Genomic DNA, 16719 nt, shown 5'->3' on the forward strand with positions numbered 1-16719 from the left:
CTCCTTCACTCTCTGTGTGTCTACGTGAAAAGCTTCAGTAAACCAAGTTCTGGTACAAAACTGGGGAAGGAGAGGATGGGGGAGGAGAGGAGAAGATGGGGAGGAGACGCTGGGGGACTTGGCCTGGCCTGGGTGGCTGCAGTAAAAGGGATCTTTGTCAGCTGCAGTGATAATGATACAGGAGGGAATCAGGGCTTCTGGGCTAGTGGAGATGTCAATTCTGAGATGTTCTCAAGGTACAAGCACACAGCCTGTGCTTGGTACAGAGCGTCACCTGACATACAGTTCCTTCCTCAGCAAAGGAGGGAAGCAGGGAGGGAGAGAGGCAGGGAGGGAGGCAGGGAGGCAGGGAAGCAGGGAGGGAGAGAGGGAGGGAGGCAGGGAGGGAGGGAAGCAGGGAGGGAGAGAGGGAGGGAGGCAGGGAGGGAGGGACTCCCAGACTGTGTGTCTATGGGAACAGGACAAGCCAGTACTACAGTGGGTTTGAGGACAGTGTGGTGGGCCAAGAGTGACAAAAGGAGAGTCTCTCTAGACCTCTATTTCACTAATCCAAATATTTTAATGTCTTCTTTTCCCTTCAGAGGACACGTAACCGGGAGAGGGTCCAAAACACACACGCAGTCTCACACACGTACTCTATGGATGTACCCCCCCCCCCCCCCCACACACACACACACACACACACACAAGCTGCCACTCAACCAAACTTGCCCTCCAAGACATCGTTGAATGTTTTTTTTTCTTTCACTCTTTCTCTAGGAAAAAACCCTGACTAAACTCATTTTCCCACAATCCTTTGACCCTGCCTGCTCGTGCCTGCTCCTGAGTGCGTGCGGAGGACAGATTGAGGAGCTGTCATCTTTTTTTAGGGTTCCTGACGTCAGTGACACTGCACCGGCACCATTCTCATCCGCTCTCCTCATCCCTACCCTGCCTCACCCCCACCCAGCCTCCACCCACCAGGACTCCCCCTAGCAGTGAACTGAACAAGGTGGTAGCAGCTTGCATGAGAAGAGCACATTTCAGACGACTCCCCTGGCCCTGATAAACCCTCCTGGTAACAGGGGGATGTAACAATGGCGTGCACCGGTTTAAGAGGGCAATAGCAACATTGCCCATAGCATTTGTTGCTGCAGCAACATTTTATGGGGCTTGTTTAAAGGGCAAAATAAGAAACATGTAACCCAGTGAAGTCATGCAGACCTCAGAGTATGCTGAACTGGAGAGAGCTGGTCTGAGAGACAGATAAGACCTGCTGTCTCACCCCTCACAGCCTGTCTCAACCCACACAGCCTGTCTCAACCCACACAGCCTGTCTCACCCCTCACAGCCTGTCTCAACCCACACAGCCTGTCTCACCCCACACAGCCTGTCTCACCCCTCACAGCCTGTCTCACCCCTCACAGCCTGTCTCACCCCTCACATGTTGTCTCACCACCTTTCTCCAGTAACATTTCCACTTGAAACAGGACATCAAGGATGAAAGTCTTTAATGTTATGCTTCCATGAGAAGACACAGACTTTACTGAGAGACCCACCTTACTGAAGAGAGACCCACCTTACTGAGGAGAGACCCACCTAACTGAGGAGAGACCCACCTTACTGAGGAGAGACCCACCTTACTGAGGAGAGACCCACCTTACTGAGGAGAGACCCACCTAACTGAGGAGAGACCCACCTTACTGAGGAGAGACCCACCTTACTGAGGAGAGACCCACCTTACTGAAGAGAGACCCACCTTACTGAGGAGAGACCCACCTTACTGAGGAGAGACCCACCTTACTGAGGAGAGACCCACCTAACTGAGGAGAGACCCACCTTACTGAGGAGAGACCCACCTTACTGAGAGACCCACCTTACTGAGGAGAGACCCACCTTACTGAGGAGAGACCCACCTTACTGAGGGGAGACCCACCTTACTGAGGAGAGACCCACCTTACTGAGAGACCCACCTTACTGAGGAGAGACCCACCTTACTGAGGAGAGACCCACCTAACTGAGGAGAGACCCACCTTACTGAGGAGAGACCCACCTTACTGAGAGACCCACCTTACTGAGGAGAGACCCACCTTACTGAGGAGAGACCCACCTTACTGAGGAGAGACCCACCTTACTGAGGAGAGACCCACCTTACTGAGGGGAGACCCACCTTACTGAGGAGAGACCCACCTTACTGAGAGACCCACCTTACTGAGGAGAGACCCACCTTACTGAGGAGAGACCCACCTTACTGAGGAGAGACCCACCTTACTGAGGGGAGACCCACCTTACTGAGGAGAGACCCACCGTACTGAGGAGAGACCCACCTTACTGAGGAGAGACCCACCTTACTGAGGTGACCCACCTTACTGAAGAGAGACCCACCTTAGTGAAGATAGACCCACCTTACTGAGGAGAGCAGAGAGGACATCTTGAGAGTAATCCCCATCTGTGTCATCCTGCTTTTTACATTTCCACTTCAACTGGAAGAGAAAAGAAACAGTCAGTGCACAGGACACAACCTAGACCAGCCTTCTCCCCTCCCCTGTCTATGACCTGCATGTGGAACAGTCTAACCCTCTCAGCGGGGGGGGGGGGGGGGGGGGGGGGGGTCCAGCACTGTTCACTGTCAAAGAAATTACCCTTCCATTTTTGGCAATCATTATTTGTCAAATGCTGTCTTCTTCCAGGGTCCAGGATAACCTTGAAGTCCACTCATCATCTCTCAGGCGAGGGGGATGCCCAGGGCCTAGCCTGCTCCAACACTTTACAGGAATACTTCTGTTACTGATAGTCTAAACAACCTAATGGAGATTGGAGTTCTCTGGCTGGACAAACACACACGTGTCTCCAGTTGTAGATTTGAAATCTTGGACCGGGAACCAGTAAAGAACGGGAAGGGTTTCAAAACCAAACACACTGTCACACCAACAAACTCCAGGCAGACAAATGTCCTGGTCTTAGAATCTGTTGTTCTGTGCAGAAGGAGACTGATTAATGAACAAGGACCAGTAATATTATTCAGTTGCATTAGGACAAGGTATCAAGGATAAAGGATCTCCAGTTAACCTAAACCTAAAACGTAACTGATTTGTCATAATTATAAAATGTTCTGTTTGGAAATTTATCTTGTGGGATTTATTTTGGCACAAAGTGAAAGATTAAGTTCTTATCATTTACTGTGAACACATAGCTCTGTGCTGGAACACAAGGAAACAGCAGTGCTCTCACGGCAGAGGTCATTACAGACTTAGCCAGACATCAAAAAGCTATTCAGATGTCCTGTATTTGGTCTCATCAATACTGCAGTAGAACACCCTTAAACCTGTGTGCTGGTGTACTTAGTGAACATGTTGAGCCTCAGAAACAGCAGGGCCAGAGCAAGCCAGCCTTCCCATCATGCCTATCTTCCTTCAACACAAACGAAGCCGTTTTTGAGAGGATACACTGATCCCGATGGCTATCGGACATTTGAACAAGATTAAATATCTAAACACATTAGCTAACCTCCCTGGTGTGCTTTAATGCAGGGGAACTGGGTGAGTTCCAGAGGACAGAGAATAAGGCCTCTCTGTACGTAGTTACTGCCCTCCTGACGACGGCCTCCGTGGAGGAAGGCTACGTGCAGCTTTAGGGGAGAGGGGAGGGCTCTCATATACACTCCAAATGTCTTTGGTTTCAGCTGAACTCCGCTAGCATACAGCATGAAATACCTTGGAGGTTAGGAACATGTTTTACTCAATATACAGATTCCTCAATGTGGAGACCCCCCCCATCAGTCCCTCCCTCCATTCCTCCTCTCCCACAAGAACCCTGACCCTAACCAGGGCTCCTGAGCCCCTCCCCTGACTGATCCCAGAACCTCTTACTTTTAATTTAGGGGTCACGTTGCTCTTGGAGAGTTGGTTGCTCTTGGAATCTGAGCTCGTGAGAAGAGGAGACAGAAAGACAGAAGATTATTCATCCAAACAAACAGACAAACACCCGGTGTGGTCGGGGAAGGCGGTGCCCCCTGGGCTGCAGGAGAGAGCAGCCTCTGTGTGGATCCAGACAGCCACCCTCTCTTCGGGCCGCTGGTCACTGTGGTTCCAGTGGTAGCTGTCTGCTAGTCCCACCATGCTGGCTCTGGCTCCAGCCTGCTGGCCTGGAGCACGCTCTCCTCCAGGGGGGGGCCTGCTAGCGTGCGAGCAGAGGGGGAAGACGTGCTGACCTGGGCCAGCCCCACACCTCCCTCAGGAAGAGGCCAGTAGAGCCCGTTATCGGCCGATATTACGCACTTTCCAAACTATCGGTATCAGCATTTATAATGGCTTTATATGGGGTTATTGTATTCCTCTGTTCTGTTGTGACAATAAAACAAACAAGTTTATTTTTAAACTGCATCATCATATTATTTTAGTGAAGACTCATAAAAAAATAACAGGAGTCAGATGCCTGAGTGGTTAGGGAATCGGGCTATCAATCAGAAGGTTGCCAGTTCGATACCCGCCCATGCAAAATGACGATGTGTCCTTTGGCAAGGCACTTCACCCTACTTGACTCGGGGGAATGTCCATGTACTTACTTCAAGTCGCTCTGGATAAGTGTGTCTGCTAAAAATGTAAACTACAAATTACTAATGTTGGGGAATTCAGTTTGTTTTGTCATGTGTGATATATATATATACATATATATATGTCGGCCGATATATCGGAATATTGGATTTTTAAAACAGCAAATATTCGTATCGGTATCGGCCTTAAAAATCATTTTTTGGTCGGGCTCTAGAGGCCAGCCCCCTCAGGGAGAGGCCAGCCTCCCTTTACGAGCCCCTCAGTCCTGCTCAGTCAGCCATCCAAACAAACAGCCTCTTTCTCTTCGTATGTTAATACATCATTTCATTGACAGAGGAGGTTGTGTGTGTGTGTGTTACCCGTGTGTGTGCAGCCTGTGTTGTGTGTGTGTCCTTGTCTCTCTCTCTGGATTTGCTCCTTGATCAGTCTCTGTTCCTCCTGCAGCTGCCTGGAGCCCTCCTCCCTGAGACGGGCTATCTGGAGCGAGCACACACACACACACACACAGTTACCCAACACACACTCACAGTTACCCCACACACACACACACAGTTACCCCCCACACACACACAGTTACCCCACACACACACAGTTACCCCACACACACACAGTTACCCAACACACCCACCCCCACACACAGTTACCCCACACAGACACACAGTTACCCAACACACCCACACACGCACCCACCCCCACACACAGTTACCCCACACAGACACACAGTTACCCAACACACACACACACGCACCCACCCCCACACACACAAGCACACACAGTTAATTTCATATGACCTGACAACAACAAAACATGCAAATGGTTGTCATATCCTAATTTCAGTTTTTAATCTAACTGGATAACTTATTTGTTTGTTTCACGCAGATGACAGAACACTGCCACCTACTGGTAATACCCCACATCTCCACATGGAGCTGGGATTACATGCAATTAGTCAAATAAGCACAAGTCATGATTCACCTCTTAAGCCTCCCAAACATTTCTGCAGCATGGACTTTAAAGGCAAAGCACATGAAATCATGCCATCTCATGGAGTGGATGGGTTAGGGATAGTTAGCTACTAGTGGATGGGTAATAACCACATGACCCCAGTCAGGCACGGCTGGGACTTGGTTCCAAGCCCAAGTTTCTGCTGGATTTCATGTGTTTTTTGTAATGTACAAGATGTTAAGCGAGCGTGCATATACTGTGTGCGTGTGCGTGTGCTGTGTGTGCGGTGTGTGTATATGCTGTGAGTGTGTGTAAACATCCTACCTCTTCCTCAAGTGTTCTAGTGATCTTCACCTCATCCTGGCTCTGGGCCTCAGCCTGTCGCTCCCTGGCCTCTAAATCTGGAACACACACACACTCACAGTTGACTGTACGGCGGTACATGGTGCTGTGGGAGAGGGCGCTGTGGGACAGGGGGCTGTGGGACAGGGGGCTGTGGGACAGGGCGCTGTGGGACAGGGTGCTGTGGGACAGGGCGCTGTGGGACAGGGTGCTGTGGGACAGGGGGCTGTGGGACAGGGTGCTGTGGGACAGGGTGCTGTGGGACAGGGCGCTGTGAGACAGGGGGCTGTGGGACAGGGCGCTGTGGGACAGGGCGCTGTGGGACAGGGCGCTGTGAGACATGGCGCTGTGGGACAGGGCGCTGTGGGACAGGGCGCTGTGGGATAGGGCGCTGTGGGACATGGTGCTGTGGGACATGGTGCTGTGGGACAGGGGGCTGTGGGACAGGGCGCTGTGGGACAGGGTGCTGTGGGACAGGGCGCTGTGAGACAGGGGGCTGTGGGACAGGGCGCTGTGGGACAGGGCGCTGTGGGACAGGGCGCTGTGAGACATGGCGCTGTGGGACAGGGCGCTGTGGGAAAGGGCGCTGTGGGACAGGGCGCTGTGGGACATGGTGCTGTGGGACATGGTGCTGTGGGACAGGGGGCTGTGGGACAGGGCCCTGTGGGACAGGGGGCTGTGGGACAGGGGGCTGTGGGACAGGGCCCTGTGGGACAGGGCGCTGTGGGACAGCACTGAGAGAGCTCACCAAGCTTGATCTTCTTCCTCTTGTCATCCAGGTTCCTGTTCCTCAGCTCTGCCTGCTTCTTGGCAGCACACACCTGGTCGTAGGCAGCCTGGCACACGGTACATGGCCTCCATCAGTAACAATGCAACAGTGTGTCTGTGTGTGTGTGTGTGTGTGGGGGGGGGGTGGGGGGGAGGTACCCTAGCTGCAGCATCCGTCAGAACCTCCAGAGCCTGGGACAGCTGGTGGAACAGGTCAGCTGGGAGGAGAGAAGATGGCCATCAGCAAGATGACACATCACATTACTTGGAAAAGTCCAAGCATATATCTGTGGCATGTCAGCTCTAAACAACAACATGGAACAACATGGTTAACATCGTACAAAAGTCACAGTCATTAGAAGTGTGTCAGCTCTTAACACGGGAGGGGGGGTGAGGGGGGTGGAGGGGAGATGAGGGAGGTGGAGGGGAGGGGAGGGGAGGTGAGGGAGAGCGGGGAGGTGGAGGGGAGGTGAGGGAGAGCGGGGAGGTGGAGGGGAGGTGAGGGAGAGCGGAAAGGTGGAGGGGAGGTGGAGGGGAGGTGGGGGAGAGCTGGGGAGGTGAGGGAGAGCGGGAGAGGTGGAGGGGGGGTTGCGTGTGTAGGAGGGAAGGAGGCGAGGTGTGTGTGCTCTGACTGGCGTCTCCGTGCCAACGCGGACCAGCGACTGACATAAACGTTTCCTCCGTTAAAAGGTGCCTTATAACGTAGCAGGGCTTGGGTTACCCCACCATGTAGCAGGGCTTGGGTTACCCCACCATGTAGCAGGGCTTGGGTTACCCCACCATGTAGCAGGGCTTGGGTTACTCCACCATGTAGCAGGGCTTGGGTTACCCCACCATGTAGCAGGGCTTGGGTTACCCCACCATGTAGCAGGGCTTGGGTTACCCCACCATGTAGCAGGGCTTGGGTTACCCACCATGTAGCAGGGCTTGGGTTACCCCACCATGTAGCAGGGCTTGGGTTACCCCACCATGTAGCAGGGCTTGGGTTACCCACCATGTAGCAGGGCTTGGGTTACCCCACCATGTAGCAGGGCTTGGGTTACCCACCATGTAGCAGGGCTTGGGTTACCCACCATGTAGCAGGGCTTGGGTTACCCACCATGTAGCAGGGCTTGGGTTACCCCACAGCTCACTGAGATTCCATGGTGCCTCGTCAGCACAGGGTGTCAACATGCTGGAGGTGGGGGGGGGGCGGACATGACCCCCCAACTCACCTCGTCCCCCCCGCCCTCCCTTCCTTGGGCTCTTCCCCCTCTCGCGTGAGGGGACTAAATCTGTGCATGTGAGCGAGAGGCTTTCTAGCCATCTCCTGCTCATTTCTGGGAAATACACCCTCCTTCTCAGCCCCCTCTATTACCCCCTCGTTTCCCATTTTTCCTGACTTAATCAGGAATTGTTAGGGGGCATCCAGCAACCGCGCAGACCTCAGCAGAACACATGCCTTGGATGGCTCGTCTCTGGGCCAGTTGTTGTTTTTTATTGTTGTACTGACATTTCCGATATCCGGCCTGCTAGCCTGCTAGCTGGTGAGTGAGGTGGGGTTGGGCGCTGGGTGTCGACCAGGGGAGGCGGTAGGGCATCAGGGGAGGTGGGGGAACTGGGAAACGACCTCTTGGCTCACCGGCTTTTGGGTTGTCTGGGTTCTTGTCTGGGTGGCACGTCAGGGCTTTCTGTCGATACGCTTTCTTGACCTGGAAGAGAAGGAGACACAACACAGTCTCTATAAACACCACAAGCTGGTTTACTTTACATTTAACTTCACGTGACAAACAGAGGCTTGTTTGCGGCCTGGATATCCCCTGCTACAGAGGCTCCAGGCCAAACGGCCTCTGGCAGGATATCACAGGCTCGGAAACTCTAAGCACGTACTGTACTAAAGATATTATAATTATTTATTTTGTTACCCAGAGGGTTGAAATGTGACCCATGGTTTGGACCCATGCCATTTATAACAAGTCACCATTTTGTGTTTATCAGCTAACTTCCATGTCTTTTACTAAGTGATCTGTAAGAGTTTCAGCAGCAAACGCACCGTATATTTTGACTGTAGTGCGGTTGGTTCACCCACATTTTTGAATCCTACTTTTTAAAAGGGATCGAGTAGCTGATAGATGTTTCACAATGTCCATATAGGCATAGCGTGGCCTTTTTGTTGACTATTCAGTCAGTTACTCTCAGAAGTTCAAGAGAATTCCAAGGAGCCAAATTTAAAGGAAAGATGTGGACGTGTTGGCAGCGAACGCCAGCCTTTATTCAAGCCAGAAAGAATATAAACAGCACACCATTGTCTATCACAGAAATTGGGCCATTAATAACTTAGGCCCGGTGCCAAAACATTTTGAGAATACGGGGAAATGATTCTGGAACAATTCTTTGGACTACTGTAGTCCAAAACAAGGTTCCACTCAAAAGCTGAGGTTGTAATTTTTATAAATACTTTTGTTGCAACTCTTGGTTGTTCAGCAGAATGATAACCAGGATGACTGGGCCCCTCTCTAGGTGACATGTTTCACTGTTCTGCTCTCTGAGGAAGCTCATGGACTTCCAGACCACAGCAGACAGGCTGGAAACGATGACTTTGATGATGATGATTTACTTTATTGATCCCCAATGGGGAAACTGGTTTGCCACCATAGTCTGTACAACATACAAACAGGAATACAGTAACAACATAAAACAAGCATAGTCACTTGTTAGTCAGGGGAGTGTGGTCCACTACCACAGTAAAAATAGAAGGTTAAAACAGGGAATACATAACAATATAACAATACTATGATGTGCAAATGAGCAATGTGCAGTAATACAATCAAATCAAATCAAATCAAATCAGCAGTCATGATTAAAAAGCCTAGCTGCTGCAGGAACAAAAGACCTCCTGAATCTCTCTGTAGAGCACTTTGGTAACAGGAGACGTTTGCTCCTTCCACTTCTAACAAAAGTGCAGTGCAGGGGGTGGTCGTCATGTGACAGGACAGTCCTAAGCTTCCTCCTGGTTCTCTGCTCCGTGATGACCTCCAGAGAATCAGGGCTCATACCAATAATGGATCCTGCCTTTTTTATCAGTTTGTTGACCCTGTTCCTGTCCTCTACTGTCAAGCTGCCACCCCAACAAACAACAGCATAAAAAAGGACACTTGCAACAATACCGTGATAAAAAACATTAAGAAGTGATCTGCTGATTTCAAATGACCTGAGTTTCCTTAAAAAAAACAATCTGGACTGGGCCTTTTTAAAAATGACACTGGTGTTCAATTTCCAGTCAAGTGTACTGTCCAGATGTACACCAAGATATTTGTACGAGGGGACCACCTCAACTGACTTTCAGTGATAAGATAATCCTTCACTGGCTACAAAGGACAGATTTGGAGTGTGTGTGTTTGTGTGTGTTTGTGTGTGAGTGTTTGTGTTTGTGTGTGTGTTTGGCATAGTGACCAAGTCTGAAGAGCGCCTGCCTCTGTATTCCAAATAATGCTTTCTGACCCTTTGCACTAGGTGGGCTGCATTCTGGTCTAAACATCATTAAAGCTGTCGGGGCAGCAGGAACTTGGCAGAGCCAGCCTCCTTACAGACACACTGACACGCAGGGCTGTGGAGGAGAGCCAAGATGAACTATCTACACCCCCCCCGAACCCCCCACCCCCAAACTGAGGGAGCAATTAGACGCCAGAGTGACTCAAATGAAACTAATATGGCCGCAACCCAACCACTGATGTTCATATCTACAAATTCCACACTCCTGACTCCCCCCCTCTTAAACAAGAGATGCAGACGGAAACAACAGAGATAATGACAGAGGTAGCCAGAGGGCTAACCCACACCAGGGGAAGCAGCACTTCTAGGAAGCCACATACGTCAGAGAAAGCGTTTCCATGCTGTGGTTGAACCCATATCACCATGGGTCTGGTCTAGGGGAAAAGCAACTTCCTCGCTAAGATGAACTGCAAGCCACGCTGCAGCGCTGCAGCTGGAGGTGCTAATCTAATCACATCGATCCACTTCAAAGATTTAGCCGCCTGGTTTTTAGCCTCCCAGTCCCGTCCATGGACACTGTCTGAGGGTTGGGTTTTGGTATCAGTCCCGACCATCAGACCTCACACAGTACAGCCACAAACTCCCGCCACAACCGCCAACTTCCCCTGCATGTTCCTCTGGGGCAGATGAGACATTGAAACACAATTAAGAAATTAACTTCTTTCCTCCCCCTCCTTGAGTCACCACCTTACCGCGGTGGAGGGGTTTGCGTGTCCTAGTGATCCTGGAAGCTATGTTGTCGGGGGCTTCATGCCCCTGGTAGGGTCACCCAAGGCAAACAGGTTCCAGGTGAAAGACCAGACAAAGCGTGGCTCAAAAAACCAACCATGAAGAAATACAACAATGGTTCTCAGTTGCCCCTGCCCGGAAGCGGGTCACCGGGGCCCCCCCCTGGAGCCAGGCCCGGGGGTGGGGCTCGATGGCGAGCGCCTGGTGGCCGGGCCTTTTCCCATGGGGCCCGGTCGGGCACAGCCCGAAGAGACAACGTGGGACCCTCTTCCAGTGGGCTCACCATCCGCAGGAGGGGTCATGGGGGTCGGGTGCAGTGTGAGACGGGCGGCGGCCGAAGGCGGGGGCCTTGGCGGTCCGATCCTCGGCTGCAAAAGTTAGCTTTAGGGACGTGGAACGTCACCTCGCTGGCGGGAAAGGAGCCTGAGCTGGTGCGCGAGGTAGAGAGTTTCCGGCTAGATATAGTCGGCCTCGCCTCGACGCACAGCGTGGGCTCCGGAACCAGTCTCCTTGAGAGGGGCTGGACTCTCTTCCACTCTGGAGTTGCCCTTGGTGAGAGGCGTCGAGCTGGGGTGGGAATACTGGTTTCCCCTCGGTTCGGCGCCTGTACATTGGGGTTCACCCCGGTGGACGAGAGGGTAGCCTCCCTCCGCCTTCGGGTGGGGGGACGGGTCCTCACTGTCGTTTGTGCTTATGCACCAAACGGCAGCTCAGAGTACCCACCCTTTTTGGAGTCTCTGGGGGGGGTGCTGGAAAGCGCTCCTCCTGGGGATTCCCTCGTCCTCCTGGGGGACTTCAATGCTCATGTGGGCAATGACAGTGAGACCTGGAGGGGCGTGATTGGGAGGAACGGCCCCCCCGATCTGAACCCGAGTGGTGTTTTGTTGTTGGACTTCTGTGCTAGACACGGTTTGTCCATAACGAACACCATGTTCAGGCATAAGGGTGTCCATATGTGCACCTGGCACCAGGACACCCGAGGTCTCAGTTCGATGATCGACTTTGTAGTCGTGTCATCGGACTTGGGGCCGCATGTCTTGGACACTCGGGTGAGGAGAGGGGCGGAGCTGTCAACTGATCACCACCTGGTGGTGAGTTGGCTTCGATGGTGGGGGAGGACGCCGGTCAGGCCTGGCAGGCCCAAACGTAATGTGAGGGTCTGCTGGGAACGTCTGGCGGAACCCTCTGTCAGAAGGAGCTTCAACTCCCACCTCCGGGAGAGCTTCGATCATGTCTCGGGGGGGGCCGGGGACATTGAGTCCGAATGGGCCATGTTCCGGGCCTCCATTGTTGAAGCGGCTGACCGGAGCTGCGGCCGCAGGGCGGTCGGTGCATGTCGCGGCGGTAACCCTCGGACCCGGTGGTGGACTCCGGAGGTGAGGGATGCCGTCAAGCTGAAGAAGGAGGCCTATCGGACTTTATTGGCTGGTAGGACTCCAGAGGCAGCTGATGTGTACCGGCAGGCCAAGCGGAACGCGGCTTTGGCGGTCGCGGAGGCAAAAACCCGGGCATGGGAGGAGTTCGGCGAGGCCATGGAGAATGACTTCCGAACGGCTTCAAAAAGGTTCTGGACCACCATCCGGCGGCTCAGGAGGGGGAAGCAGTGCTCTGTCAACACTGTATACGGTGGGGATGGTGCGCTGCTGACCTCGACGGGGGACGTCCTGGATCGGTGGAAGGAATACTTCGAAGACCTCCTTAATTCCACCAGCACGCTTTCCGACGTGGAGGCGGAGTCTGGGGACATCGGGGGGGGCCCTTCTATCTCTGGGGCTGAGGTCGCCGAGGTGGTTGAAAAGCTCCGCGGTGGCAGGGCCCCTGGGGTGGATGAGGTCCGCCCGGAGTTCCTTAAGGCTCTGGATGTTGTAGGGCTGTCTTGGTTGACACGACTCTGCAACATCGCGTGGACATCGGGGACAGTGCCTCTGGACTGGCAGACCGGGGTGGTGGTTCCCCTCTTTAAAAAGGGGGACCGGAGGGTGTGCTCCAACTTTAGGGGGATCACACTCCTCAGCCTCCCTGGGAAAGTCTATTCAGGGGTCCTGGAGAGGAGGGTCCGTCGGATTGTCGAACCTCGGATTCAGGAGGAGCAATGTGGTTTTCGTCCTGGCCGTGGAACAGTGGACCAGCTTTATACCCTCCGCGGAGTCCTGGAGGGTACATGGGAGTTCGCCCAACCAGTCTACACATGTTTTGTGGATTTGGAAAAGGCGTTCGACCGTGTCCCTCGGGGGCTCATGTGGGGGGTGCTCCGAGAGTACGGGGTACCGGATTTCCTGATCGGGGCTGTCCGGTCCCTGTACGACCGGTGCCAGAGTTTGGTCCGCATTGCCGGTAGTAAGTCGAACTTGTTTCCGGTGAGGGTTGGACTCCGCCAGGGCTGCCCTATGTCACCGATTCTGTTCATTACCTATATGGACAGAATTTCTAGGCGCAGCCAGGGTGTTGAGGGGGTCCGGTTTGGTGACCTCAGGATCGGGTCGCTGCTTTTTGCGGATGATGTGGTCCTGTTGGCTTCATCGGGCCGTGACCTTCAGCTCTCACTGGAGCGGTTCGCAACCGAATGTGAAGCGGCTGGGATGCGAATCAGCACCTCCAAATCTGAGGCCATGGTAATCGACCGGAAAAGGGTGGAGTGCCATCTCCGGGTCGGGGAGGAGATCCTGAACCAAGCGGAGGAGTTCAAGTATCTCGGGGTCTTGTTCACGAGTGAGGGAAGAATGGAGCGCGAGGTCGACAGGCGGATCGGTGCGGCGTCCGCAGTGATGCGGGCTCTGCATCGGTCCGTCGTGGTGAAGAAGGAGCTGAGTCGAAAGGCGAAGCTCTCTATTTACCAGTCGATCTACGTTCCTACCCTCACCTATGGTCACGAACTATGGGTAGTGACCGAAAGAACGAGATCGCGAATACAAGCGGCCGAAATGAGCTTTCTCCGTAGGGTGTCCGGGCTCTCCCTTAGAGATAGGGTGAGAAGCTCGGTCATCCGGGAGGGGCTCAGAGTAGAACCGCTGCTCCTCCGCGTCGAGAGGAGCCAGCTGAGGTGGCTCGGGCATCTGATTAGGATGCCTCCTGGACGCCTCCCTGGTGAGGTGTTCCGGGCACGTCCCACTGGGAAGAGGCCCCGGGGAAGACCCAGGACACGCTGGAGGGACTATGTCTCTCGGCTGGCCTGGGAACGCCTTGGGGTCCCCCAGGAAGAGCTGGCGGAAGTGGCCGGGGGGAGGGAAGTCTGGGCCTCCCTGCTTAGGTCGCTGCCCCCGCGACCCGATCCCCGGACAAGCGGCAGATGACGACGACGACGACGACTTCTTTCCTCAATTTGGCAGCAATGTTCGTTGCCCTTCTGGCCTGCAGATTTTTGGAGTGGAAAATTGTGTAGAGGTTTTTGTGAAGAAATGAGTGAGCGTGTTGGGAACAGCTTTAGAGCTGTAAGAGGAGGTGGTGGCGTCTTTACAGAGCTAACAGAAACACACCTGTCTGCTTTAAAGACATTTACAATCTTCTTCTTTTTATAAAAAATAAGTTCCTACTTAACTAAACTGCACCATATATTTTTTTTTTAAATTATAAATATTGATGAAAGCCATTAAGCACTCTCTAATTCCCCACCACTCATTCAAACTACACTCTACTGCCTCATGCACACACAGGTAGGCCTACTAGATGTCTACAGCAGGTAGGCCTACTAGATGTATACAGCAGGTAGGACTAGATGTCTACAGCAGGTAGGACTAGATGTATACAGCAGGTAGGACTAGATGCATACAGCAGGTAGGACTAGATGCAGCAGCTGAGGGGAAAGCCACGTGCTTTAGGCAAGAGGCCCCGGGGCTTACACCACCCGCAGGATAACCTTGTCTATATACACTAGGTAAGACCTGGGCCGACCAACCCCTGTATTTTGGGTAGAGTGCCAGAACTACGGTGCTAGTTAGGGAAAATACTGTGATATGGTAGGGATAAAAACTATTATTTAGCTTTCTTTGTTTTGGTTGTGCCCAGACCCAGAACAGTTAATAAACTGTTTAACGACAGAGTTTGCCTTGCTTCCCTTGTTTGGCACCACGACTCTATATCCCACCATCGGTTCAAAGTTTCTTGTGCGCAGTGGGGCGTTGCGTTCACTCTTTCGGGAGGCGTATGTAACAATTACCCATATATTGAACAAGTATTTTTGTTTGTTCACAATGTGTGCTTCTTGTTTTGACTACCCGCAATGCTTTGGGGCTATCTTGTTGTTATTATCAGTGACCTATGCACTTTGTAAAGCTCTCTCTTGGAAGTCGCTTTGGATAAAAGCGTCTGCTAAATGAATAAATGTAAAATTAATTAACACACCAATTAATTATGCAAGTTAACATTAACGACTAGCAAGCAAGCAAGCTGACAGATAATTGAGTACATTATAATGTAGCTCAAAATGGTTAGCTAGCCTAGCTATACAGCTCAAATCCTAGCTAGCACTAGCTACTTTTACTGTGTGACTGTGACACCCTACTTTCGTAATTGTTGATGTAGCTCGAAACGTACAATTTGAACCCCTTTTCCCTCTTGATTGAAGGGCAGCAACATAGACTCCTATATACATCGTTGATTGTCATTTTGGGAAGGCAACCCGAACTCCTACAAGATGGCATTTTGTGTTTGAAAAGTAACTACTCGCTACCGGAAGTTGTTAACTTGGCATTCGCAATATGCTGAAGTGATGCGTGCAGGGTGGATTCAGAGGTAGATTGGGATGTCTGCGGTCATGATGACAAAAAGGCCAATTTTAGTTTTTAAATGGGTAAGAAGTGTAATCATTTACCTGCAGTATATATAAATATTTTTATATTTATTCATACTTTAATTGTCATTGGGTTGGCGGCCCATCTGTATCAAAGAGTATAGAAGACTTATTATTTGTCTGTACCGTAATGCTGTATTACCCTAGCGGAACACTGGGCCGCGGCCCACCGGTTGGGAATCGCTGGTCTACATACTGTGTACCTTCTGTGTTACTGCTACAGCAGTAATGTTGGCTACAGAAACTCTCCACTGAGTTAGCTAGTAATCCCATACTTATACTATACCGCCACTTAGTGGTCATTTAATTGTACTTGAAGAATATGGTTGTGAATACAGTTACTAGCTAGCTATGACCCGGCAGAGAAAGACGGTTTTTGATCAACCGCCGGCTGGCTAGTTAAATAAATCATCCTATAGCAAACAACTAAGCTATTAGTTATCCAGCCTCCGTCCGTGCCGGTGCTGCATTGCTGGTACATTTCGATAGCGGTGGTATAAAGCAATGACAGGAAGCTAGCTAGGCTAGCTTGGCTAGCTACCTAGATGACTGTATGCGACGCATTATGGAAGACAAAATTAAAAACTATTTTATGTCACGCTGGTAGTGAACTACATTAGTTTAAAGCAACCGTTTGATTTTATCTGACTGTCAAAGACTCGTAGTATTTATGTGCAAATGCAATTTAGCTAAACTAGCTTAGCTGGACTAACACAGACAGCTTCAAGGCTAGCAGCATGCAAGTACACACCTCTTTGAGCGTCGCAGAGCTGTCGATTCCAAGTAAACCGTATAAATCCATCTTCAAAAGATCTTTTGTTCCAGTTTTTCCAGCCATTTTTTTAAATTTTGCACAAACAATATAATTAGTGAGGATACAGTTGTGTTTGTTGTGGAAGAAACACATGGATGACGTTGTAACCTTTCAACTCGGAAGGGATGCATTTTACTTTTTACTGTGTCGAAACACTTGGGATTTGTAGTTTATTGCACATGTATTTTTAAAGGTCTGTTGCAGGATTTGTTTTTATTGAGCGGTCACTTGCGGTTTCTTTCGATTGCTTTGTTTTCATCTTCGGTTTTGTG

At 51.6% G+C, this 16719-nt stretch overlaps 1 protein-coding gene across 3 annotated transcripts; it reads right to left on the reverse strand.

Annotated features, from left to right (window-relative positions):
* Window positions 1-359: 359 nt before the first annotated feature.
* LOC124466505 (dnaJ homolog subfamily C member 17-like) lies at window positions 360-16719 on the reverse strand. Of its 3 annotated transcripts, none has more exons than XR_006955946.1 (9): window positions 16385-16719; window positions 8209-8278; window positions 6747-6805; window positions 6568-6655; window positions 5802-5878; window positions 4892-5009; window positions 3849-3898; window positions 1856-2462; window positions 360-1798 (listed from the first exon to the last, which is right to left on the reverse strand). XR_006955946.1 is itself a non-coding variant. In XM_047018408.1 (8 exons), the coding sequence occupies exons 1-8, from the start codon at window positions 16538-16540 to the stop codon at window positions 2346-2348; spliced, it is 735 nt and encodes a 244-aa protein (XP_046874364.1). In that variant the 5' UTR covers window positions 16541-16719; the 3' UTR covers window positions 360-2345. The 3 variants fall into 3 exon arrangements, 1 of the variants encoding a protein (XP_046874364.1); XR_006955947.1 differs by having other exon boundaries at window positions 360-1558; window positions 1639-2462; XM_047018408.1 differs by having other exon boundaries at window positions 360-2462.

This window comes from Hypomesus transpacificus, chromosome 3, assembly GCF_021917145.1.
Source record: "Hypomesus transpacificus isolate Combined female chromosome 3, fHypTra1, whole genome shotgun sequence".
NCBI lineage: Eukaryota > Metazoa > Chordata > Actinopteri > Osmeriformes > Osmeridae > Hypomesus > Hypomesus transpacificus.